At 39.8% G+C, this 25048-nt stretch overlaps 1 protein-coding gene across 16 annotated transcripts in view; it reads left to right on the forward strand.

Annotated features, from left to right (window-relative positions):
* Positions 1-25048, forward strand: part of LOC107981432 (putative thiamine transporter SLC35F3) — a 671722-nt gene that overhangs the window by 250379 nt on the left and 396295 nt on the right. For 14 of the 16 annotated variants that reach the window (XR_004345268.1, XR_004345269.1, XR_004227324.2 and 11 more), the window contains one exon: positions 12488-12838. The exons of the other annotated variants lie outside the window; for them this stretch is intronic. Coding sequence is in view for 11 of the 14 variants with exons in the window: in XM_031928083.2 (XP_031783943.1) it covers positions 12488-12838 (351 nt within the window). In the remaining 3 variants the exon portion in view is untranslated. The remainder of the gene's footprint in view (positions 1-12487; positions 12839-25048) is intronic. 16 annotated transcript variants of the gene reach the window in all.

The raw sequence follows: 25048 nt of genomic DNA on the forward strand, positions 1-25048 counted from the left end.
AGCCGCGTTGTTTGCACCGCCAACAGCATTCGGCTAGGTTGTAATAATCGGTGGTGCTTTTACTCGTGGTGTTTTTACTCGTGGAGGCGCTATTGATGGCGGTTTTTCGTTCTTGCTCGTGGAGTTTGGCGACGATATCTTCGTATTCTTCTATGCGTTGTATGAGCTGAGGTACGTCGGTTATCTCCTCCCGACGCACCCGTAATTGTAACTCGGGTTTCATATTGTAATATATATTATTGAGTTGCTCTATCACCGTATATCCTCCCCTTCTTCTCATCAGGGTGGTCAATGCGTTGCAGTAAGCCATTATATTATCGTTCGGTTTCTGAATTCGTTCGGCGACCTGTCTGGTTAGATTCCGCCGCTCACCGCTCGATAAATAAAAATTTCTCAGCCTGCTTTCACGCTCCTGTGATATTTCTGGTGGATCTCCGGTCGGGGTGGATGAGCGTCCGGCGTTGCGTGTTTCTTCAAGTGTTCGTTGGATCAATTCATAGCGTTTGAGCTCTAGGTCTTGCTTGAGGTTAGCTTCTTCATCATACCCATTTGGATCTTCTGTTTTCCCGATGAAATCTTGCGGGTTCTTTCGGGCATATCGAACTACTCGCTGGCGAAGCTCTACCACGGTACCCTCATGGTTGAGGTTTCTCCCCTGCAGCTCGGTGATAAGCTGCTCCTTGTTGAGGCGGTAAATCCAGCTGACCCTCAACGTGAAAAAAAAAAATTCTGGCTTTACTTCGATGCGAATTCTTGTGTACAATTTATCGAAAAAAAAATTTTTTAGGCGAAATATTCTTAATCAGGTCCCTGTCCGAGCGCCATGTAACGGTTCAACTTTCCCCAGGATTTGGACAGTCAGTCGGTTCCAGGATCTGGATTGGGGAAAGGGGCAATAAATGAGTCTGTTCTCATATTTTTAATGTTAACAAAATATATTTCCTTATGTAGATAATAGTAATTGGGAATCAGTTGTTAAATCCCGTCTGAAACAGAAATCAATTATGCGCTTGGTTAAGAATATTTCGCCTTTATAAATGGAATTGTTTAAACTAGCGCGGTTAACAATTTACGAAAATATCTACGCGACTTCGCTACAACAATGCGTCGGTGGTTACGGATACGGTGTTTCGGTACGGTGACGGTATGGCGGATCTGGGATGGGTTTGAAGGTTAGGATTTCATTCGGTACGGTGGCACCGGTTATCGTCACGTGTGCTCACGTAGACGAGGCTCGATGTCGCTCGGGTGTTCCGGGTTGCCTCATGTGCTCATGACGGCAATTCGGAGTTTCGGGGTTCGGAGATACGGGTTTCGGTTCGTCTACCAAGTCGTCACGTGTGCTCACGAGACGACTTCGTCGGCGCAGATCTATCTCTCGCTGTTCCCTGTAGTAACGTGTGCGCACGATGCTACCTGGAGTGGAGCTCGAGTAGAACTGTCTACCGTGTTGCGCTGTCCGCCTTATAAAGGCGCGCGGTATGGATACGTCTAAGCGTGTACGCCGCTCGTGCCGCCTGGCGCGCCGTTGCTGAGCTGTTTGACGGCTGTCGCGCTTCGCGCTCGTGCGGACTCGCCTTGTGAATGTTGCGCGCGCGCGCGCCCATTTCGCGTCGTGTGTATTCGCGCGTTGCGCATGTTTATGTTTATCACGGCCGTCCTCATGTATATTTATATGTGCGAGACTTCTGTCTCGTCACAATTATATCTATATTGAAATATCCTATTATATAGTGGTTTTTGGTTCTAATGTGTTTTGCTAGAAATTTTTTTACACTATTTAGAAATTCTGTAGCATAATTTATATCCATGTAATTGATGAAAATGAGGGTGCTGCACGATTCATGTCTCCGTACAGATTATCACACATGTCTTTTTCGACATAATTTCTACAAATGTTTCTAGTTTCTCAAAATTTGCATTGAGACTTCTTATATTCACATACAAAATTAGATTTTTCTTCTTCACGATCTGCCTGTTGAGTTCTCTGATGTTTTCCACTTCACACTCTTGCTTACTTCTTCAATGTTAATATCCTGATCCATGGTTAATTTTTGTTTCTTCCTTTATTTGGTATATTATCGTTGAGTGTGTTAATCGAGGCTGTTAACATCCCGCTGTTTTAACTGTTGTGGCCCCTGCCATGCTGACATATCTTAGTAATATAAGTTGCATTATATAGTCGGTAAAGTCATTAAACTTTCTTATCTTGCAAAGTTTTACATTCGTGGCTGTTTGTTGCCATATGTTCTGTCTCGTATTCCGTCTTGTATTTACTATTACTTTATATATAATTTGGACATTTCATTATGTTTCCTTGTCTTTCACACTGTCTAGTTTAATGGTTGCCCGTACACTTAAAACAAATAGGCCTATTATTGCATTTCAAACCATTATGTCCAAATTTGCCACAGTTGAAGCATGGTTTAATATTGCAATAATCATAAACTCTGCAGTTTTGATATCCTACAAATAGTTTATTATTACTTTCTCTGACACTTTGATACGATTCTGGTGGCATTTCAATTAACGCTGTTTGCAAGTTAGTCTTTTTGTTCTTATATGTATGTAGAACTATACATTTTTTTGAAAATTTACTAAAGTTTCTTTCGTTTATATCTTCTTCCAATTTTGAATCATCTAGGTATTTAAAATTATTAATTCCAACAAATTTTACTTTTGAATTTTCTACTTTTTCTTTGTTCACTTCACATTCATCAGCTACTTTTTTCTTTAATATACTGAAAGCTTTACTTGTAGTTTCTTCATTCAAACAATTAACAATCACTTCATCCTTTTTCTTGTAAACTTTTTTGGTCTGAATTGCCTTATCCTTATTTAAATAATGTGCTACAAACAAGTTTATCTGATCAATGGTATGTGCTGATTTGTTTTTCATTATTACGCTTATCCTTTTTGACCTGGTACTAGTTTTTGAATAAGACATTACTTCCGCAAAAGTTTAATTTTTCACTGTATTTGTGTCACTTTTTTGTTTCTCCAGTAAATCTCTTAGTGTCTTGTTTTTTTCTGTTAATTCTTTATTAATTCTCTTAACAGTGAATTTTCTCTTTTCAAACTATTATCATACACTTCTCCTCTTCTTCATCACTGATGATTTCTAAATTATCGAGCAATTTCTTTCTAGATTCCGAGTTATAGTTTGATTTTATCTGAGCGACTATATGCCTTGCATCATTACTCAAGGTTTCTTTACTTATATTTGAGATTAGATCAAGATCAGGATGTTCGTTGCATATTCACTACTTAATTAAATCGCACCATTTATTCTTGCAAAATCATTTGTGTGGTACACACTTTCACAAATTAGACACACAACTGTTTTCACTTCTATTTTAGGATGACATTTGTAATAAATTGTTGTTTGTGCATACGACGAGCCTGCGCTCGTCTCTGCCCTGTTAGCGGAAAAATATATATATATATATATATATATATAAAGGGTGGACCATTTTAATCTATTATGGGAAATATCTCAGATTTATGGTTGGATACAGAAAAATGTTTTATACAAAAGTTGTAGAGGTCAAAGGGGGTCAACTTTTGGTACCAACAACTTTGACCTTGAACTTGTTTTTGAAGGTCATTTCAAGGTCAAGATCATTTTTTTAAATGGGTAGACCTACTTTTGACTCCGGATTTGAAAAGTGTGGAAACTTTACGTTCAAAATGATATTTTGAACAAGGTCACGGAAGGTCATATGAAGGTCATATCAAATTTTCGAAAATTGTTGTGTGTTGTGTGCGAAAATAATGTGTGTTAGCTCGGAATAACGGTTGGAAACATCAAAATGTTTTTAAAAAACATTGTCAAGGGTGGAGAGTTTCACTTTCTGGTTGCAATAACCTTGACCTTGAATATGGTTCTCAAGGTTATGTCAAGGTCAAAGTGATTTTTCAAGCGAGAACCCCTACTTTTGATCTCCGATTTGGTAAAAATAAGAGAATGCCCGTTGGAAATCCATTAATTTTTTTAAGACAAATCGTTCTTACTTGGTATTTTACATTTTTTAAAAGATAGAAAATCAGCCAAGTACCTATGACTTTCTCAAAGCTTTTTACTTCCTATTTTTAGCGTTACCCAGAAACAAGGACGTGGGCGTAATAGGATTATGTTTCCTTTGGGGTGCTTTATTACAGTGAGTTTCCCTTGCCTCTCACTGGGGTGCTTGTTTAACGTGAGTCCCCTTGCCTCTCACTGGGGTGCTTGTTTAACGTGAGTACCCTTGCCTCTCACTGGGGTGCTTGTTTAACGTGTATGTATTAAACAATTTTTGGGGCTGACAGGATATTACAGATGTTTTATCAAAGACTTCGCAAAATAAGCGTCAATTTTATTTAGACTGCTGAGAAATTACAAACACTTTGTGTGGAAAGAAGAGCATCACGAAGCCATAAACAAGTTTCGAACAATTCTTAGTCAGGCGGTCCCGATCAAGGACCCCAAGAGGCTTATACGCAAGCAGACCCTTAATAGGAGTTCGCCGAAATTTCACAGAAATGACATTGAGATCAGCGAAGACAGCGACAGCAGTTTAGGTAGTGATCCCGAAATTGAACACCTGAGAGCCGATCAGATAGCACGGGAACAAGAGATAGAAACATCACGCATTCTTATTGTAAAAGAACCTTCACTGATTCACCACAACTTATTACAACCACTAACTCCGAGACTTACACCAAGCACTAAAAGTAGTCATAAAACATCAAGACCAACCTCTCTAAAAACAGACAGCGTGCTGAGTAACGTAGACCCGAGCGCAGAATCACCGATAGCAAACCTCCGGAAAACACTATTTGGCTAAGAAAATAAATTCAGGACCTGTCTCACTGTAGACGTAGAGGAGATAAGCAAACTAGATAAGTCAGGTGTTTTAATTAAAATATGTGAAAGCGGTGCGCAAAGCAACAACGAGGTACCCGATAAAAAGAATGCCAATGTGAGAAACCCTAGTACAGAAACTAATTCTTACTACACATGTGCCCTTAGCTCCACGCGACAGTCATCCTAGTATTCTAAAACATACTCTTCCCATCTCTTCCCATCCCATCCCATACAGACCAAGGCAAGATTTTTATCACATTACACCGCAAATAGACGATCGAGCAAACGCAATACCTTTGCCCGACAGCAGTGCTTCAGAGGCATCAAAAGAAAACACTGACCTACGACTTTGCGATACGAGCAATCACAATAATACTAGTCCCATAAAGGAAGGAAGCAGTCACAAATCTGTAGAACCAATGAAGGGCTCGTTCAACGTTCAACCAGTAACAGATCGGACGGGGGCAACCATGGGCACGACAAATAGATTTGGATGTAATGGCTTAATGGTATTGCATGTACTTACAGCAGAAAGATTGCGCAGAACCATCCAAGCGATTAGCGTACGATAGAAATACATTTATGGAACCAACTGAAAACTACCCGTTTAACTCGATAATAAAAATTTTAAATCTACAAACAACACCAAGTCAACTGAAATATAAACTCTTGTTTCGCCTGTATGTAGGAACCTCCGGTCAATAAGAAGAGACACGCCGCATCTTTCTCTCAGAAGTTGATTACGGAGACGCGGATTGCTTACATGTATTCTCGAGGGAGTTTGGATACAATGTATGCGTACATTTCCAAACGGATAATTAAAATAATCACTGTCACTTTACACTGTATATTATAATAGAGGATGAATCTGACAAAGAATCCGGATCAGAATTAGATCCGGAAGAAAAACCTGCAAACTTCCAATGGAACCGTCATGTGAAGAACCTATTCTCGCATTAATGCAATCTTGCTTATATCTTGACAAAAGACATGGTCCTTAAAGCAGAAGTAGAGAACGCTTCAATAAAAAGACGCTACACATACGCAGAAGAGCTATTAGAAACACAACGCTTCATAGGCGAGATATTGGTAACAAGAAACAGAGATAAATCACGTGATTATTTGACGTGATTTCTCACGTGATGAATCACTTTCAAAATCACGTCAGAAATCATTCATAAAATTAAAGTATTTGTTCTAATTAAAATAAATGAAATTATTTTATTGTACTGAACAATTATGAAAAATTGATTTCTAGCTAATAATAACATATGTAATAAAATGTAAAAAAAAGTTAACAAATCTGAAAATGTAAGAAAGTGTACAAAAACGTATGAGAAAAAAAGTCTGAAATCCAACAAAAAGGTACAGTTTCTTACATTTTTTTACGTTTTATTACAATTTATTACAATTTATAACATTTTTTTCACTGGGATAAATAACGATAAACAAAATTTCTGAATAAAATTAAAAAAAAAATCATTTATAAACATAAAGTATATGGAGGTGTAAATGAAAATAAGTGTAGCAAGAGGAAGACTGAAAACGGATGTGAAAAAAATATAACTCATCAAGGTAACTAGCAAAACAGTACAAATAGGAGCATGGAATAAGAGGCAGAAAATTATGATAATACAAAAGATTGAAACGGTCACAACTCTTCTCTTTCCTGTGCGCGTAAATGAATTTAGATTTTTGTGAAGAGTAGTTCACATTTACTGATCTGCTTCGTAATTATGACGGCAAGTTGAAATTATGTTGTTGTATATTATTATAAAAATAGAGGTCCGTGATACCAGGTAGTGGGAAAATATTACAATAATAAAATTTTGGCATTATGTTTTGATAACAAATATAAGTATATTCAATAAATAGTTTTTAGAGAGAATTTTGCATAAATTGTAGATATTCTTTGTATCAAAAGGACTCTAGATCACAATTTTATAAGTATAGCAGATATTTTAAATTATTCTAAGTTTTCTATTTGATACGCTTTAGCTGCGTTATCAGGTTGGACTCGACAAATTTATAAGTATTATGAGATACCGAAATATTTCTAAGTGTTAGGCCGATACTCGTTAAGTGCGTTATCGTATCTGATTTTGAAAATTTTACAAGTATAGAATTTATAGCTTTAGTTGCGCTAGCGCTTAAGTTGCGCTTCGGCTAGTGAGTTCAGACAGCCCGCGCAGATCCTTATAAAGGCAGCGGAGAGAGCGGGTATCGAGCCACCAAAAAATCTCTCACATTTTTCTATTCACAATAACATTCACACCTATTTACAAAAATCATTCACACAAGAATATTATTATGCGCGTGCCGTCGCTACTCCTTTTCTGGCACTTTATCGCGCCACTGCGCTCGCCACTCAATATATATATATATATCTACCTATATTATATAGACGTTTTGGACATACTCCCCCCCGCAGCCCCCCCGCAGCCCCCCCCCCGCAGCCCCCCCGCAGCCCCCCCGCACAGCCCCCCCGCAAAATAAGGGAAAATTCTTCCATTTTTCATGTGATTTGAATAATCTGAAAAGCCCCCCCGCAGCCCCCCCGCAGCCCCCCCGCGGCCCCCCGCAGCCCCCCCGCGGCCCCCCCACCAGGCCCCCCCCGCAGCCCCCCCGCAGCCCCCCCGCACATTTTAGCAGCTTTTTCTTAAATATAATTTACTACTATAAAGAAAAACAAACCACCGTTAAAATATATCAGGTATAGTACTGCATTAAGATGTTGTATCAGCCTCGGGAAAATTCCACATTCTTCGTAGTAACTCTTCCAAGCCCCCATTACAAGCTCATAGCATAGTAGTATCTAAATTATATATAAGAGTAGAGATAAACCAATAGAGAGATAACTTAATAGTATATTATCACACTGTTGTGGGATCTGCTTTTCTACCTTTCTCGAGGCTTTCGCACGAGCACTGCGAGTGAGAAAATCGAGCAAGGTAGAAAAACACCTCCCACAACAGTATCATACGATATTTTATACCACGAGAGCCGAAAATTGCAATTAAAGTTTGCATTTTGAGGTTAGAGTGGTATCAATTTTTTTTTCTATTTTTTCCACACCACCCATGAGGTAAATAGACAGGAGCGTTTTTTTGTAATATTTTTTGTTAAAGTTTGACTTTGTTTAAAGTAAATAATTCTTATAAGGTTTTTATTTTGCTTTTGTATTGTTAACACTTTGATGTGTTTATACTAAGCATTGTCTTTTGCTTTTGTATTGTTATCACTTTCGCGTGTTTATATTCAGCATTGTAAAAACTTTATAAGATCATAAATGTTTTTAATTTATCAATTTCCTACTAACGTAAATAATGACGGTACGTATCAACATATATCTACGTTAGATTTTTTCGGTAAATTTGATCTATATGGTGCTTTTCTTCGTAGACAATATTCCGTTAACCAAAAAGTAATTTGTAAAAGTTGTTGCCCGCATCACAATTTTTATATTTTAATCATCACTATATCAAATTTTAATAATATGTACTATATTTAAAAACAAATTACTTACTACTTGAAAAATGATACATATATATCGATGCAAGTGGTATGAATTTAACCTCTTTTTTTGTCTTGATTAAGCTACTTCTAACAATTACGTTGAAAATTAAATTTACACTAAAACAAGAATCGGGGGGTTGGCGAGCGCAGCGAGCAGGGGGGCGGAGCCCCACTAGTATATATATATACACACGTGCGTGTTGCGCGCTCCATCGCTGTTTCTGTTGCGGCCATTCGTTGGCTCGTGGCGCTGTTGATGTTATGCTGCTGCTGTGAGCTGAGCTGTGGCCCGGAGCATTCAAATGAAGAGTGGGAGAGCGCGAGATACTCGCACAAAATCTAAAATTTTGTTCAACGAATTTTAATTTCAAATATAGTTTATAATTTTATGCAGAGCTTGTACGGGGTGTTACATAATCCCCTAGTGAACATTTTTCAAGAATTAAAAATTCTTCACTATCGGAGAAAAAATGATTTATATACGTACATATATGTTAAAAATAAAAGATATGCTGCTTAAAATGCGAGCACTCAGAGCTTTATCCACCTCACGCAGTGACCTTGGCACTTACTCTCCACTTCTGCCTCGCCTCCTCCTTAGCCATAGTCTTCTTGGCGTCCTCAAATTCCCGATGGACCTGGCGCATGAATACGCTACCCAGATAGCTGTACATGGCGAAAGGTTACTGCTTTTGGATTGGCTGTCGCAGGAGTTATAAAAACTTTTAAGAGTTATCTACATGGTAATAAATTTGTGATTGTAACAGATCGATATATATTGTTACGAAATCCAGTGGCGAAAGCTGGAGAATGTGTATAACTAGAGTTCAGAAAAAGCGAGAAGAGAATAAAATTCTCCAAGAATTGACCAATGAAGATAAAATTAAAATCGTAAATCAACAAAAGACACGACAGAAATCGATAAAAGAGATAAAATATTTGAAATGTTACACGCGACTAAAATAGGGAGACACTCTAGTATTAATAGAACGTATAATAGAATTGAGAATAAATATTATTAGGAAAATTTAAAGGCAGATATTCAAAAACGGATACAAAGATGTAAAGAGTGTTAAAGATGTAAGCTGAAAAAAATAAAAACTAAGCAACCTATGATTATCACCGATACGCCTTTAAAAACATTCGATAAAATTTCTATGGACATAGTAGCACCGGTAAATAGTACTAAAAATAACAATAAATACATTTGATCTATATATAAGATCAATTAACAAAATCACAATAAATCACATAAACTTGTACTCACGGATAGAGGAGCGAACTATACAAATAAATTAATGTAACAAATAGCTCGAAGATTCAAATTTAACAAGGTAGAAACCACAGCATTTTTACCTTAGTCAAATGGCTCGTTAGAAAGAGTTCATCATCCACTGTGCGAATATCTAAAGAACTTTTCTTTAAAAAATATTGAGTGGGACAAATTTCTGGAATTCACTCAATTTAATTATAATACTAGCGTCCAAAGTAGCCATAAATGCCGTGTGCCGTGGAACCTATCGTATATTTTTTAATTACTGAATATCCTCTTTCTCCATATTTGTCTCTATTATACTAAAGGGCTTAATGAACCTCTGTGCCGTGTAATCTCTTATATCTCTTCCTTATTGCTTGACACCCTTTATTATATTAAAGGGCTCAAAGCACTCGTGTGCCGTGAAGCCTCTCATGTCATTATCCAATTACTTAATATCATTCTCTATTATGTTAAAAGGCTTAAACCTCGTGTGCCGCAAGCTCTTTATATCTCTTTCCAATTACTTGACATCCTCTATTATAGTAAAGGGCTTAACGAACCTCTGTGCCGTGAACCCTCTCATTTTTTTAGCTTTAATTACTTAACATCCTCTTCCTCTATATATCCTTTATGATATTAAAGGACTTAACGAACCCTTGTGCGTGAAACCACTAAAATTTTTTTTCAATTACTTAACATCTTTTTTCTCTGTATATTTTCTATTATATTAAAGAGCTTAACGCACCTGTGTACCGTGAAGCATCTTATATCTTTTCCCAATTACTTAACATGTTTTTTTTTTCATATGTCCTCTATTATATGAAAGGGCTTGACGTATCCGTGTGCCGTAAAGCCTATCGTATATTTTTTTAATAACTTAACTTCTTTTATTATATCAAAGGGTTCAAAAGACTTGAGTGCCGTGAAGCCTCTTAAATCATTTTTCAATTATATTTAACATCCTCTATTATATCAAAGGGCTTAACGTATCCGAGTGACGTGGAGCCTCTCGTATCTCTTCCCGATTGCTTGACAATTATTATATTAAAAGCCTTAAGAAATCGGTGTGCCGTAAACCCTCTTATATCTTTTTCCAATTACTTAACATCCTTTTTACCGTTTTTTTACCGTTATTTGTTACTGTTGTTACTGTTTGTCTTTTTACCGTTTTTTTATTAAACGGGTTACACTCACATTTTCAATTAAGTCACCTTCCCTTTTCTTTTTTTGACAATTAGTGTTTCAATTATCAATTTCAACTGCTTTCAATTTCAAAGCATCACGATTTATATGATCGTAACTTTTATCGGAATTTTTTTCATAATTAGCCCAATAATTTAAATTGTTATAATTTTGTATGTCATAATGTCCTGTGTCTATGGGACCAGATAACAATAAATTCAATTCATTTTCATTATAAGTAAACGAATCGCGACCGTAACATATAGGATTAATAAAGTTTGTACTCGAAACTGAAATACGAACAGAATATAGACGAACAATGCAATAATTTTCACTTCACTGCCGTACGTACCATTCATTGACATATGCATTTTATAAGTACTTCTATCAGTAATTTTTAAAGATTCGTCGCCTACGATAAATGACTCAAATTATTCGCAATTCTCATAAACATGATTTACAATTTTGGCTCTAATTTTCATATGATATTCTTCCGTATTAAACAAAAAATACAAAAAGCATCGAAATAAGCAATTGCCATCCCCAAGGATTTTTTTTTCTATTTCACATTCTCATATTTTATTGGATATTCTGTCTATCTACTATGTCAAAATTTTATAGATTGAAAATACTTAACTTTCAATGTTGAGTATAGTTCTCTTTATCTCTTGTTTCCTCTTTATCTCTCTCCTTCTCGCTTTCAAATGATTGCAGCCTGGATTTAGTATCCCGCACAATAACACCGGCACACAAAATAAAAAAAGATGTCTGTACAAAAAATCAGACCCATGTATCCTTATGTTTTTCGAGTCGCTGAATTCGAATCCGGGGTCAGTCTGGCCCCACCACGTTAGGGTCAAGGTCAGTTGCAGGTCAAATTAAGAAGAAACGGTTAAAAAAAATTAAAATGCCATATATATATGTTTTTCTAGTCGCTGAATTCGAAAAAAAACTTCGAATTTAACTCAAATGTAACCAAATTTTTGACGCGACATGAATACAAAGCTGCTAAAATTTTGTTGTTATATGCTATGCATTATGTTATAGGTAACCACTGCGAGTTTTAACATAATTGATTTTCGAATATCGAATAAAATTAAAATTAGAACTGCAGTAGAAATATTTTCAAATTATAAATTACTACCTATTTTAAAATTGGGGGTTGACGTGCGAAGCGAGCTCAATTAAAAAATTAATCATTTTGGAATGAACAATCAAAATCGTAATAAGAAGATTTAGAAATTATAAAATTATACAATTATAAACGATAATTGTAATTAGGGGGTTGACGAGCGAAGCGAGCAGGGGGTTCCCCCTAGTATATAAATATATGTTTGTAACCTCAAAAAACGAAGAAATCAGTACATGTATTACGAAAAATATTATGTGTACCAGGGCTAATTAGGCGTTTCGACCTTGTGTGGTTGCAGTACACGTCTCCGGATGGTACTACATTGCCTCGATTAATACTGTAAACTCCACAGTTGGTCTAAAAAGCCACTTTTACGCCCTTGGTACACAATGCACTATTTTTAAACATTCATACCATGTTTTTTCCGAATTTCTGATTGAAAAACTTATTAACATTGTTTTTCTGTACACACATGACTTTTCGCTGTCTTAAATTGTAATCCAATCCTATTCTGCCTAATGTATGACAATTAAGTTTTATTTTTTTATTCCAGCGTATAATATCATACAATGCTCCGTTTTTTACAACATGGTTTTGCACTAACTGGACGATTCTTTACTTTCCTGTATATTTCACAATTCAGTCAATTAAATCGAAATGTATAACGCCATCAAATGTAATAAACGAAAGTTTAAGAGGATTCAGAGATAAAGGTTTAACAGGAGGACGATTTTTAACACGTTGTAGCTTATTTTGTGGATTATGGGTTTCAACAAACTATATGTATATCCATTCTCTTCGAATACTTCTTGCAACAGATGTAATGACACTGTTTGCAACTAACGTAGCCTGCGTTTATCTGCTGTCATGGGTTATTCTTCATGAGCAATTTGTTGGCGTACGGGTAAGATTTGCGAGCTTTGAAATCTTGTTTACATTACCGTAAATATTTTTAATTTAAATAGTATATGTTGCACCTCATACCAGCAATAGTTAAGGATGAAGTCTTCTAAAAAATTTATTTTTTATTTTTGTAGTTGCACTTTTGATAAATATTTTAATTTAAATTTTATGTAGAAACTAAGAAATTGTATCTTTTGATACTTTTTAAACCCAAGAAAAATCTAGAAAACTGAAAATTGAGTATTTTTATAACAGTTTTGGTGATAAAATATTTGATTTTGATTCTGCTAGAAATTTCATTCCACAAATGCATGGAGGAAATGTTCGTAGATATCTAAAAACAAAGATTTATTTTTACAAAATTAAGCTCATCGAATGTTGAAAAGTTACAACGTTTCTCAGACAAAAGAGGAAACGAATCGTATTCAATATCTTTACATACACTACATGTAAATATTAAGTTAAAATAACTTCGTCAGAAAAGATCAGTGACTGTCGATGATTCGCGTTTACGCGATGAATATGGTTAATAAACAACCATATATTCATAAACAATTACCGATAAACTCTATTACAGACTAAACTTCAAACCCCTTAGTTTTTAATTTTTTTTTGCATTCATCGTTTTTGTGTGCGTGTGTATGTATAAATGTGTGGATTGTCGGGAAGAACAACACGGAGAGCACGCCGCCAAAGACGGTCGTCATGGTTAGCTGCTCAGCGCTAAGGTCCTGCTTGATCGGACAAGGGAATGCATCAACCTCGCCTTCTAGAAAGACTATACGCTGCTGCATATCATCGTGCTAGTGGGCAACTACAGCGTGGTGGGGCTGCTGGTGCAGAACGGCACAGACGTCAATGTGAAGGACTTGACTAGCGCCAAGCCCGTTCCTAGCCATAGACTTTACCTTCTTTGACTGCAGTACGTATAGCTCCTGCATGTAGTGCGTATACTCCAACTTCCCCTGCGACTGGTGCGTCGATGGGCACAGGTGCACCCATGATACCGTCGAAGAAGTGGACCGGCCTTCTGTTCGACGATCAACGCCACCGATTTCAAGGAGATTTTTGTCTCGTCCGGCATCACGAAGACAGTAAAAGTCAAGGTTTACATCAAAGGGGTATGTATAGCGTAATATACAAGCAATCATCGGTGAAAGGGGGAACGGCTCAATACGATTTTCACTGTCTCTTGCAGCAATGTATCATCTAGACCCGCTTCGTCTGTTATTTCAACATCGAAGACCGTGTCATAAGTGTTTACGCTAGGCTGCTTGCCGACACAATCTACTGCGATGTGTGACCTAGCAAGCTTATGTCTTTTTGAGCGACCGCTAGAACACTATTACTTATTTACCACGGGCAGCTCGAGTTGGGGGACTCTTCGTGATCTCCAAAGGTAGGACGCAAGAGATAGGACAACGGAGAGGGTGTTCGAATTCTCAGTAGCGACTTGGAAAAATAAATGCGAACCTACAAGTACCATAGAAAATCGATGTATATTATGTATTAGTATTCCGAGTTGATAGAGTTAGTTACACTTATAAACATTAGCAATCGCTATAAAAACGTTAGCGGGGACTTGAATTATCAGCATGGGCCTTCCGGCCGTATAACTTAATTCCGGGGCTTGACGTAAACAATGACGTCGGCGTCCTCTCCGATCTTGGTAATAGCGGCCTGTAAAACTGAGGAGCCTCTACATATCTTCGCTGTTTCCACAACTGTGCATACAATTCCCACTGCACTTGTCGGCCCTTACAGACGACGTTTCCGTTCGATTAATCATCACCTGGTTCACTCCGATACCTCATTGCTGTACCTAGAATCCCGCGAAAGGCCTCTACGCACGCTCTGGGACTCGATATTTGTCTTCTCACTGCTACCTTCCACAGTTGGCGTTTTCCACTACAGTTTTCACGACGCACAATAAGTCCTCCGCCTTGACGATGCACAGGCCGCAATGTAGCTACTTACTGTTCTCCTGCCGGGTTGCAGCGTCCGATTCTCCTCACTAATACTCGGACACTCGTGCGATTCGTTCTCGGTATCTCGGAGACGTCTGCTCGCGTGGGCTGCTCTTACCAGAATGGCTGAGGCGGAAGTCTCGTTGCCGGGAGACTCCATCTTCTACGAAAGTCGACGCTGAGCTATGAATGCCACAACGCAGCTCGACCGCAATGCTGGATCAATCCGAGCCTATGAAAGTCACGTTGAGTATAAGGGGGGGGGGGGCAGATCTGGGAGAGATAAATAATGTAAGCCAGAACAAGTGATCTATATAGGTAGATTATAGCATGAATGTTACTGAAATGGGCGGTTGACCTCTTAATAAAGCCTATCATATTGGCTGTAGTAAAAAGGACGCAATCTATGTGATTGAAAAACCACAGGCCTGAATCGAACCACATACCCAGGTCTTTGATGTAATCCGTCCTCCGAAGGGTGACACCGCCAACGGAGTAATCAAACAACGCCGGACTCCGACTCTTGCTGTATGAGATAATGTAACATTTGAATAAATGGAGTCGGAGCCCAGCACTGCTCGACCACACCACAAGCGCATCGAGATCCCTTTAGAGGAGCTGAGCGTCCGCATTGGATCTAATGGTAGAGAACAGTTTTACATCGTCGGCGTACATCAAAACCCTAACATAGCGCAACTGCTTGACAAGATTATTAATATACACGCAAAATAGTAAAGGGCCGAGGTATAAACCCTGTGGAACCCCTGTGGTAACCGGAACGATAGCGGAGATACAATTATTGATGTGGACCGCAAAGGAACAGCCTGAGAGGTAGGAAGCGAACCATCTCAGAAGAGTACCAGGAATGCCAAAAAGGTATAACTTATTAATAACGATACTAGCTAGAAACGCTCGCTTTACTCGCGATTTACAAATTAATTGTAATGATATTTAATTATTTGACGTGTCATTATTAAATGTACTATTAAATATTAGATGCACTATCCAGATATTTTTTTTGTGAAATTTTCTGAATTTTTCAATAAAAATATTTGTAAAGCCCTATATGTATGTTAAGGCTACCTTATTTGCATTTTAAACCGTAAAATATGAAAATCTGAATGTTTGATCCGGACTCCGACAACTTCAATATAGTAAAAAGATACCTTTTTATAGAAAAAAGTAGCTGTAAAGTTTTAGAATGGGCCTGACCTTCTACTAGAAGTTATGTAGAAAATAAACATGATATAATGGCTAATAAGTGGTTTTACATGCAAATTTGACACTTATAACCTAGTAAATTTCATGACTACCGATACCAACATGTATTTGTATCGGTAGACATGAAATTTACCAACATGTGTAGCTGCGCCGCGATGTAATCGGCTTTACTCTATCGGGTTCGTCGGAAAGACGCTATGAGATCACGGGATAAATAAGCATGCGTTTGTGTTCTATTGTAAAGTGGTATATATTCTCTCACGATGTTAATACAAAGTAGCGCGTGGCGCGAGAGGACGGGTTTGCACTCGCGGCTCGTGCTGAAGACGAGCCGCCGACTCGGTGGCAGCGAGCCTCGGCTTCGGCGTCTGCAGCCGATTTGATAGTCTGTTAATCGCGCAGTAGGTGTTGACATAAACTTACGGTGTCCGCGCGCGTGTCGATTTCTCGGTCTCCGCGTGTCTGCCTGCGACCGACGGGGAAAATCTTAATGAGCCGAGAGACGTCCCTCCTGATCGATGCAGTGACGTTGCTGGGGTACCCCGGGTGCTCGAGATGGTGTTGGCCTGGGCGACTCCTCCAGCAGGTGGTCTCTGGTCGTTGGTAACACTCTCGTCTCGTTGATGTGGGTGTTTGCTGGTGTCGTACCGGTGATTTATCGCGCGTCCAAACTGTAATAGCGCTTCTGCTTATCTGATCTCACGCGCCGATTCCGCGCGCGCCTTCCGTACCGCCGAGCTGGCAACGTCGCCCTCACGCATGAAAAGGTCGCGCGATGCGGCGAGCGAGCGAAATACAAATTCGCGTTCGCTCGTCACACCCCCTTCCAGACGCTGCGCAGATTTCCGGAAGGGTAGGAAGGATCGTCACGATGAAAGAAAAACACGGTGATTGTAGAAAACCAAGGTACTCTATTCCCTTCTAATCCTCCACTACTTCTTTTTATAGTCCCAGGGTGTCGACGCCAGGATCCCCTTGTGGCGCTTTCACTTCGAGCACTGGTGCGATTGTCGTACTCCCGGATATCCGCGAACGAAGCAGCGCGGGTCTTCAGCCCTCTTCTTTTGCAGGTATTCTGCGCGCTGTAACTCCCTTTGCCGAGCGACGTCTTCCTCGTGGCGCGCATGTGCGAGACGTGCCTGCGCTCTGCGCGCGGCCTACTTTTCCAAGCGTGCCTCCTCTTCGAGCCGCTCGCGCTCTTCTTGCCGTTACAATCTTTCGCTGCCTTCCACGCGGACAGCGGGGAGGTTTCCCCGCCGCTCCTACTGGGTTCTTTGCTACTCCGTTACCGCACGCGCCCGCTGACGCGGTTACACGCTTTTTCGGTTGCTGCTCGCGCTTGTCCTTGCCCCCCATCCCTACATCCGACGGCTCGAGCTAAGGCTCGTTGCCGCACGCTGCAGGCAGGTCGCGCATCGCCCCTGTTTCGTTATCATCCCTCGGTGGTTGAGCTTGGTTGCCATCTGCCTCGTCGTCTACTTCGTCGCCTGCTTCGTTTTCTGCCGTATCGTAGAAGATTTTCATCTCCTCGACCGGCACTAGTTTCTCTATTCTTCTGTCCTTATCGGTCAGCTCGAATGTATTTGAGCCGACTTTTGCGGTGATGGTGTAAGGGCCTACATACAGCAAGGCTAACTTCGCCGCTATTCCACTGGCAGCCGACGTCAGTACGTGCCTTCTCTTGGCGACAACATCACCGATCTTGAAGGTTGCCGGCGGCACCTTCGGCTCCTTGCCACGATGCTTCTTGGTCTTCTTTTGCCCTAAGCGACGCTGGCATTGCTGGTTGCCTGTCGAAATTCAGCATTGCAGGCAAGGCACTCGTAGCCTCGTGTACCGCGGTCTTATACGAGAATGCGATCTCGCTGAGATGCTTGTCCCGCGCTCTATGATTTTCTTCCGTGAACGCGGCAATTTCGCTCTTGATCGTTTGGTTTACCTGTTCCATCGGGTGAGCTTGCGGGTGGTACGGCGGCAAGTACAAATGGTGGATGCCTTGAGCCGCCAGGTACTCATTTATCGTTTTATTTCTGAATTCCGTGCCGTCATCGGAGTGAAAGATCTCGGGCGCTCCGAACCTCAAATGACTCTCTCTTTTAGTATTGCAAGTATCGATTTGACATTCGCTTTGCGGAGGGGGATGCACTCTATCCACCGAGTGAATAAATCCTGGAAGACCAGTGCATACTCATGACCTTTGGCTGATTTTGGCAAGGGGCCCATGATATCCTCTGTCACCCACTGCCAGGGTTTTTGCACCACGCGTTTGTCCATAATCCCCTGCGGTGCGCACTGTTCTACCTTCCCCAGCTGGCAGAGTCGCAGCGCTGTACATACTTTGCTATGTCTCGATATACTCTCGGCCAAAAATACTTCTCCGTCACTCTCTTATGTGTTTTCTCGCGGCCGAAGCGTCCGGCCGTCAACTGATCGTGGCATTCTTGCAGCACTTGCAGTCGTTTTTCTGCCGGGACGACGAGCTTCCAGGCGTCGTCTCCAATGGCGCCCATGATGTCAGGATCCGTTCTGTACTTATATAGCCACAATTTGTATTACGGAAAATTTTCTGGATTTCCCTTGACTGCTTTGAACCGGCCATTATACCAGCAGTTTCGGGGTTGCGCATCCTGACTTATTGTTGCTATTTCTGGCTCTGTCTCCTCATACATCCGAGACAGAGCATCTGGCATGTGATGGTCTGCCCTTTTCCGGTGCTCGATGGTATACTTATGCCCTTGTAGCTCGAGCGCCCAGCGAGCCAATCTGCCTGTTGGGTTACGCAAGTTGCATAACCATCTCAAACTGCTGTGGTTAGTTATTACTTTAAATTCGTATTCTATGTACTGGCCGAACTTACGCACCGCAAACTCTCGCTCGCTGACTGAATAGTTCGTTCCAACGCTGCGTAGCCCTCCAAGAATTGTCTATACCACGATGCCAGGCCGTGGAAATGCCTCAGTTGTTTTAGATTCTTCGGCTGTGGAAAATTCACTATCGAATCGATCTTCTCCGGTCTGGCCTGAAGCCGTCTCTGTTTACAAGGACGCCGAGGTATTTCACCTCTTCTTTGCAGAACACGCTCTTCTCTCTGTTGACAGTCAACCCTGCTTCCTTAATTCTTTTTAACACGCGCTCGAGGACTTTTAAATGATCCTCGAACGTTTCTGTCGCGACGATTACGTCATCTAAATGAGAAAAGGCGCGTGGCTGCAGCTCCGGTGTAATTATTTTGTCCATAAACCTTTGAAACGTGGCTCCCGCTTCTGATAAGCCGAAAGGTAGGCGCTTAAACTGGAAAAGCCCCATCTCAGGCATCGTGAAAACTGTATACTGCTTGCTCTTTTCGCTCAGCGGTATCTGGTGGTACGCGTTACTTAAATCGATCATCGAAATGTAGCGCGCTTGCTATAATTTCCTCAGTATCGCATTCATCTGCGGTAGTGGATAAGCGTCGTTCCGTCTGATTACGTTGACTTTCCTAAAGTCGACGCAAAAGCGATATTTCCCATTCGCTTTTCTCACCATCACTACTGGGCTCGCAAAAGCACTATTCGATGGTTCGATTATCCCTGCCGCGAGCATGGCTTTCACCTGCTCGTGCATTTCCTCTTTTATTTTCCTGGAGACCGAAAAATATTTTTGCTTTATTGGCCTCGTAGTTTTCACTTCAATGTGGTGTCCTATCCACGTCGTGCACCCCATTTCTCCTGTCTCTGGGCCAATAATTTTGTCAAGGAGCGCTCGCAGGGCTTTTCTCTGCTGCTCTCATACGGTCGCTAGCCCCATGGAGGCTAGAGTTAGCGTGTCTTCTTCCATCGCCGCAAACTCGACGTTGACGTATTTTTTATTCTCCTTAAAGTGCAGCTTTGATGTCGTAGGAACTAACACTGCCTTGAATGTTAGCACGAAGTTGACGCCTACAATGCAGTCCGTCGGAAGGTCCGGTATTATTGCCACAGGGACTTCCTTCTCGACTTTGCCGACTCTGAAAGGCAGCCAGACGTAGCCTACGATCTTCGTGTAGCTACCGTCTGCTAGTTTGGCGCCGCGGCCGTAACTCAGCGTGAGTTGCCGTCCCAGCGCACTCGCTAGTTGCAGTCCGATCGAACCCATGCATACACGAGATACGCCGTTGTCGTATAAGGCGCGGAATCAAAAACTTCCAACCCTTGCCTCCATCCACCAGCGTTTCTCCTGGGGATTGTCTTTGTCGCACAGTGAGAGAAAATGGACAAAATTCGAACCACGCGTCATTTTTAATCGTAGAGCCATGATTTTTTTTAACTCTTTAAAAAAGCATCAAGTTTAAGCTACAGGCGCGGAAATTATTGTATCACCTTTCCCTAAACCCATGCGACCCCTAGAAGCCACCCCTACGAAACCACAAGCAGTCTAACTCATCTATCCCAGGGAACAGCGAGTTAAATCGCTTTATTTTTTCTTAAAATAATGAAGCCACACACCATAAGCCAGCTAATAACCTAAATACCTACCCCTAACCCGCTTAACCCCTAGAAACCACCCCTAACAAACCACAAGCAGGCTAACTAGCCTAACCCTGGGAACAGCGAGTTAAATCGCTTTATTTTTTCTCAAAATAATTAAGCCACACACCAGAAGCCAGTTAATCACCTATTTGTTAGCTGTAATTGTTGAATGAACTGCTATTAGTCATCTGCGTTGAAACAGATTTAAGCCCCTTTACCACGTCAAGGTTGCAGTCTTCAAAGAGGTTTATTTGTTTTTGTTTTTAATTTTTTTTAGTTTTTATATCTGTAATGTTTTATAATTTTTACATAGCAAAGTTGAGACATTTATTTAGGATTATAATTACTGAATTATCATTTCATCAGAAATGTTTGAGCTTGTGAAGTTAATTCTTTTTTTTTTTCTTCAACATCTCGCAAGCTGCTTTTGACTGGATCTGATAAAACTAAGCAATAATGAATTATATCTTCATTCGTCTTTCTTCTTTCATACATTCTGCTTCGAGCATGGCAAAATATTTTGTTATTGGATTCCTGGGCTTCTTCTGAAAAATACCCAATAGGTCCATCAAATGTCCTCATAATGTCACATCCATGTATCAGAACTTTATGCACAGAAGGTGGCATCTTATACCACGGGTAAATTTCTGTGCATTTTTTAGCAGTTTCTAAGCAATATTTTTTAAATGCGTTTAAATTAACTTCTTTTGTGCAAGATATAATTTGTAGAATTACATGTATTCTAATTAATACCGCTTCGTCTACACCGATAATTTGAGATACTGCTTTAGATTTGGCAAAATAGAACGTGCCACATTTCCTGTGTTAGTTGTTCCAGAACCTTGCTTGACTACATCTACCGTTAAACCAAGTTTGCTCTTTAAAGACTGCTGAACTAACGATTTTCTCTCTTTTTTCAAATCTTTATCTGAACCTCTTGCTGATCCTTTCTTAAAATCTAGATTGTAAGAAATATGTAAAATATATTCCATGGATCGAATCCAGGTGTGTAAGATAGGAAATCCCCATTGGTAAAACTCTGTATTGCCCTGAAGTTTTAAGACAAAATAAATATCATTAATATCTTTAGGACTAACTCCACAAATGTTGTAGCCCCACTTGCCCACAAATATTAAACTTTTCGTTGCATTTCCCGGCTGAAAATAATCATATGAGAGCTCATATGAGCCATCATATGAGAGCTCATATGAGCCATCATATGAGCAATCATATGAGCGATCATATGAGATTTTCGACCGGATTCTCATATAAGCTCTCATATGAGCTCTCATATTATTATTTTCAGCCGGGTTGTTAATACTTCTTTATCTAAAGTCATTAGAATCCGTTTTATAGTATGTTCTAGCAAAGATATAAAATGAACTTTCGCTCCACTATTAGAACAAGTGATATGCTCAGGGTAACAAGCTTTCTTAGCTTCTACGATTGCAGAATAAGGTGGATATAATTTAGTTCCATGCATATTGTAAGCGTGGTTCCTTAATTTCTCATATTCTCGTTTTGTTAAATCTAAGTCCATAAACATCGCTAATACTTTATTTGTATATTCGGTACTAAATAAATTTTCTATAGTATCCGTCCTACTAGTAGCTACTATATTTTGGAAAAAATGATTTGGTTAGTTGGTTTCTTAGATGCTGTGTATGTCTTTCAGAACGTGCATACTTTATTTTTACATCATTTACAACTATGTCGAGAATACAATTTTGCTCATTAGGATGATTCCATATTAATTCACATAAATATGAGTGTTCTATATTGAGTAACATTATTTTAGCTCTTAAATAATTCTACGTTGTAGTTATTTAATAAATTTTATACCCCTTCAGAAAATTATTATTGACAAAGTAAATACCATTTCGTTTTCACCTAAGTATTTATTTTATTAAAAAAATCAATATGATGTCTGTATCCATTATTTCATTTCTAAATAAATCTTAAAAATCACTACTGCTGATATGAAATATAAGAAAAAAGTTAAGTAATTTTACATCCTCAATTAAAATTAAAGTCCATGTGTTTATTAATGTAGAAACAGAAAATATGAAATAAAATTTGATTGATTCTTTAGTCGCAGCTGTATTAATTAACAAAAAATAAATACATAGAGTTAGAATCAACAGAACGCACGTATGCCTTATGTTATAACAGACGTAATAGAACAAATTTTACTGAAGAGAAATATTCTTAGATTTGACGGAAGAAAACTTAATTTAAATTTAAACTTATTTTTTTTCAATATGATAATATAAACATTTGTACGTATTATACTATAGTCTAATAAATTCAAAAAGTAAACATTTAGCCATCGAAAGATCGTATGATCAATATTTGTATGTATTATACTACAATCTAATAAATTCAAAAATAAACATTTAACCATCAAACACTCGTATGATCAATAGATTTAATTATATTAAATTATACTATAATATAATAAATTCGAGAAATTTTTTTCTAAAGTCTATCATTCTCAAGTAAAAAATTCTGGAAATTTTTCAAGATTTTCCCGTGTTAGCCGCCATTATATGTGCTTTTACTTTTTTTTTTCAAAATTTAAACTGTGACACTGAAGTTTAAGTCTCGAGGACACGATTTCTTCGCTCTAAACATTAAATCTTAAATGATTTCAATCTGAAAATTCGACATGAATAAAGATTTTTTTTTAAACCATGTTTTATTTCTTGTGGTTTGGTAGGGGTGGTTTCTAGGGGGTAAGCAGGTTAGGGGTAGGTATTTAGGTGATTAGCTGGCTTATGGTGTGTGGCTTAATTATTTTAAGAAAAAATAAAGCGATTTAGTCCGCTGTTCCCTGGGATAGATGAGTTAGACTGCTTGTGGTTTGGCAGGGGTGGCTTCTTGGGGTCGCATGGGTTTAGGGGAAGGTGATACAATAATTTCCGCACCTGTAGCTTAAACTTGATGCTTTTTTAAAGAGTTTAAAAGGTTATCTCCCTTTTCCGCTTGACTCTCCAGAATTGAGTCGGTTACGTCATCCGCATCTCGCTCGCCTCTGCCAGGCTCTCCACACTCTTGCGCGTGCTAGCCTGCCTCATCCCCCTCTTCAGCTGTTTCTACTGACAGTTATGAGAGCGCGGCGTGCTTCTGCATGCTCTCGCCCGCCTTCCGCGATTTATTCTTATTTTTCGGTCTCGACGTTTTTATCGCGACGTGTTCCTGCTTCTCAGGCGAGGCACTCCTCTTTTCTGCTCTTGAAGCTCGTATTGTAGAGACTGATCTCTTCACTGCCCTGGTGACTCTAGGGCTCTCGCTCCTAATCATCGCCTTTTCAGTCTTCTTGGAGCTTCGCGAGCGTGTGTCCAACGTCCTCACGCGCTCGCTTTCTCTTTTCCTTCCAGACAATCACGCTTAAAGTGTCCAAGTTTGTTGCAGTTATAACACAGCGCCTCGCTCTTCGGCTTACTGCCCTGGTGTTTGTTATGATGCGTGCTGTGTCTCTTCTGCTCATTCTTATTGCTGCGCGCGCTTTCTGAATGTATTTTCTTCTCGAATTTTGCCAGCCTTTCGTTCAACATTCTGCTAAACATTTCTGCGCGACTGCTGCGACTTTCAGTGGTACTGTGGCTGGTTTGCGTTTCGTTCGGTGAGACGTACGCTAGCAATGCCAGTATATAAACATGTGCAATGTACATGCATAATACATATGTACATGAAATTTTTGTATCGTATCTGTGGTCACATTAATAGAATGTAATGTGTTTGCGTGTGTTTTTTTTTGTGGCGTATGCAGAGCGAACTTTGCACAAGTGGCCCTCCGACACCGGATCCTCACAGGTGCTATCGTTGAACAATAACTCCGTGGGTCCTGTTAACTAGCCTTTTTTAGCTTCTCCTTTCAAGTTTGACATTTCCATATATCCCCCATCCACCCAGGTTATTAACGGTTTAAAATCAAACTCGTCCTTTTCATTCTACATCGTCCAGCCGTCTGCTTTCTGCAGCATCGCCCGGTCGTCTTCTTCGAGCAGCATCGACCGGCCATCCTCTGGACAGACTCGACCACGACTTCTACGTTCCTCTGCACCGAGTGAGTAAGTCTGGGCTTAATCCAGTTACCTACGTTCCTCTGCATCAGTCTGAGGAGCGTTTCGTGTCTACTACCTAGTGGCCTTCGTCTAGCAACAGTCTTACACAGCTGTTTCGCCTTGTCCTCTCCTTTTATTCTCTTTGTCATTTCTAACCTTTTTGAGAATATTCCTTACGTAGTTGTTTACTGCGCACCAGTCATCCTTCGACGCTAGCGTAGCAGTTATCATTGACTCAGGGGTCACCCTAGTCTGAAGGTAACCCTCGAGTTCTTCTTGTTCCATTTCGTATCGCGAACAGTTACAGAAAACATGCACCACATCTTCGTTTGCTTCCAAATATACTGGGCAATTGAAATTGTCCTCTATCTTTAAGCGGTATAGGTAGGTTCGGAAGCACCCATGTCCGCTCAAAAACTGCGTCAGGTAGTAATTCACTTTCCTGTGTCGTTTATTGGTCTAGCCAACA

Source organism: Nasonia vitripennis (assembly GCF_009193385.2).
Source record: "Nasonia vitripennis strain AsymCx chromosome 4 unlocalized genomic scaffold, Nvit_psr_1.1 chr4_random0003, whole genome shotgun sequence".
In the NCBI taxonomy this organism is placed as follows: domain Eukaryota; kingdom Metazoa; phylum Arthropoda; class Insecta; order Hymenoptera; family Pteromalidae; genus Nasonia; species Nasonia vitripennis.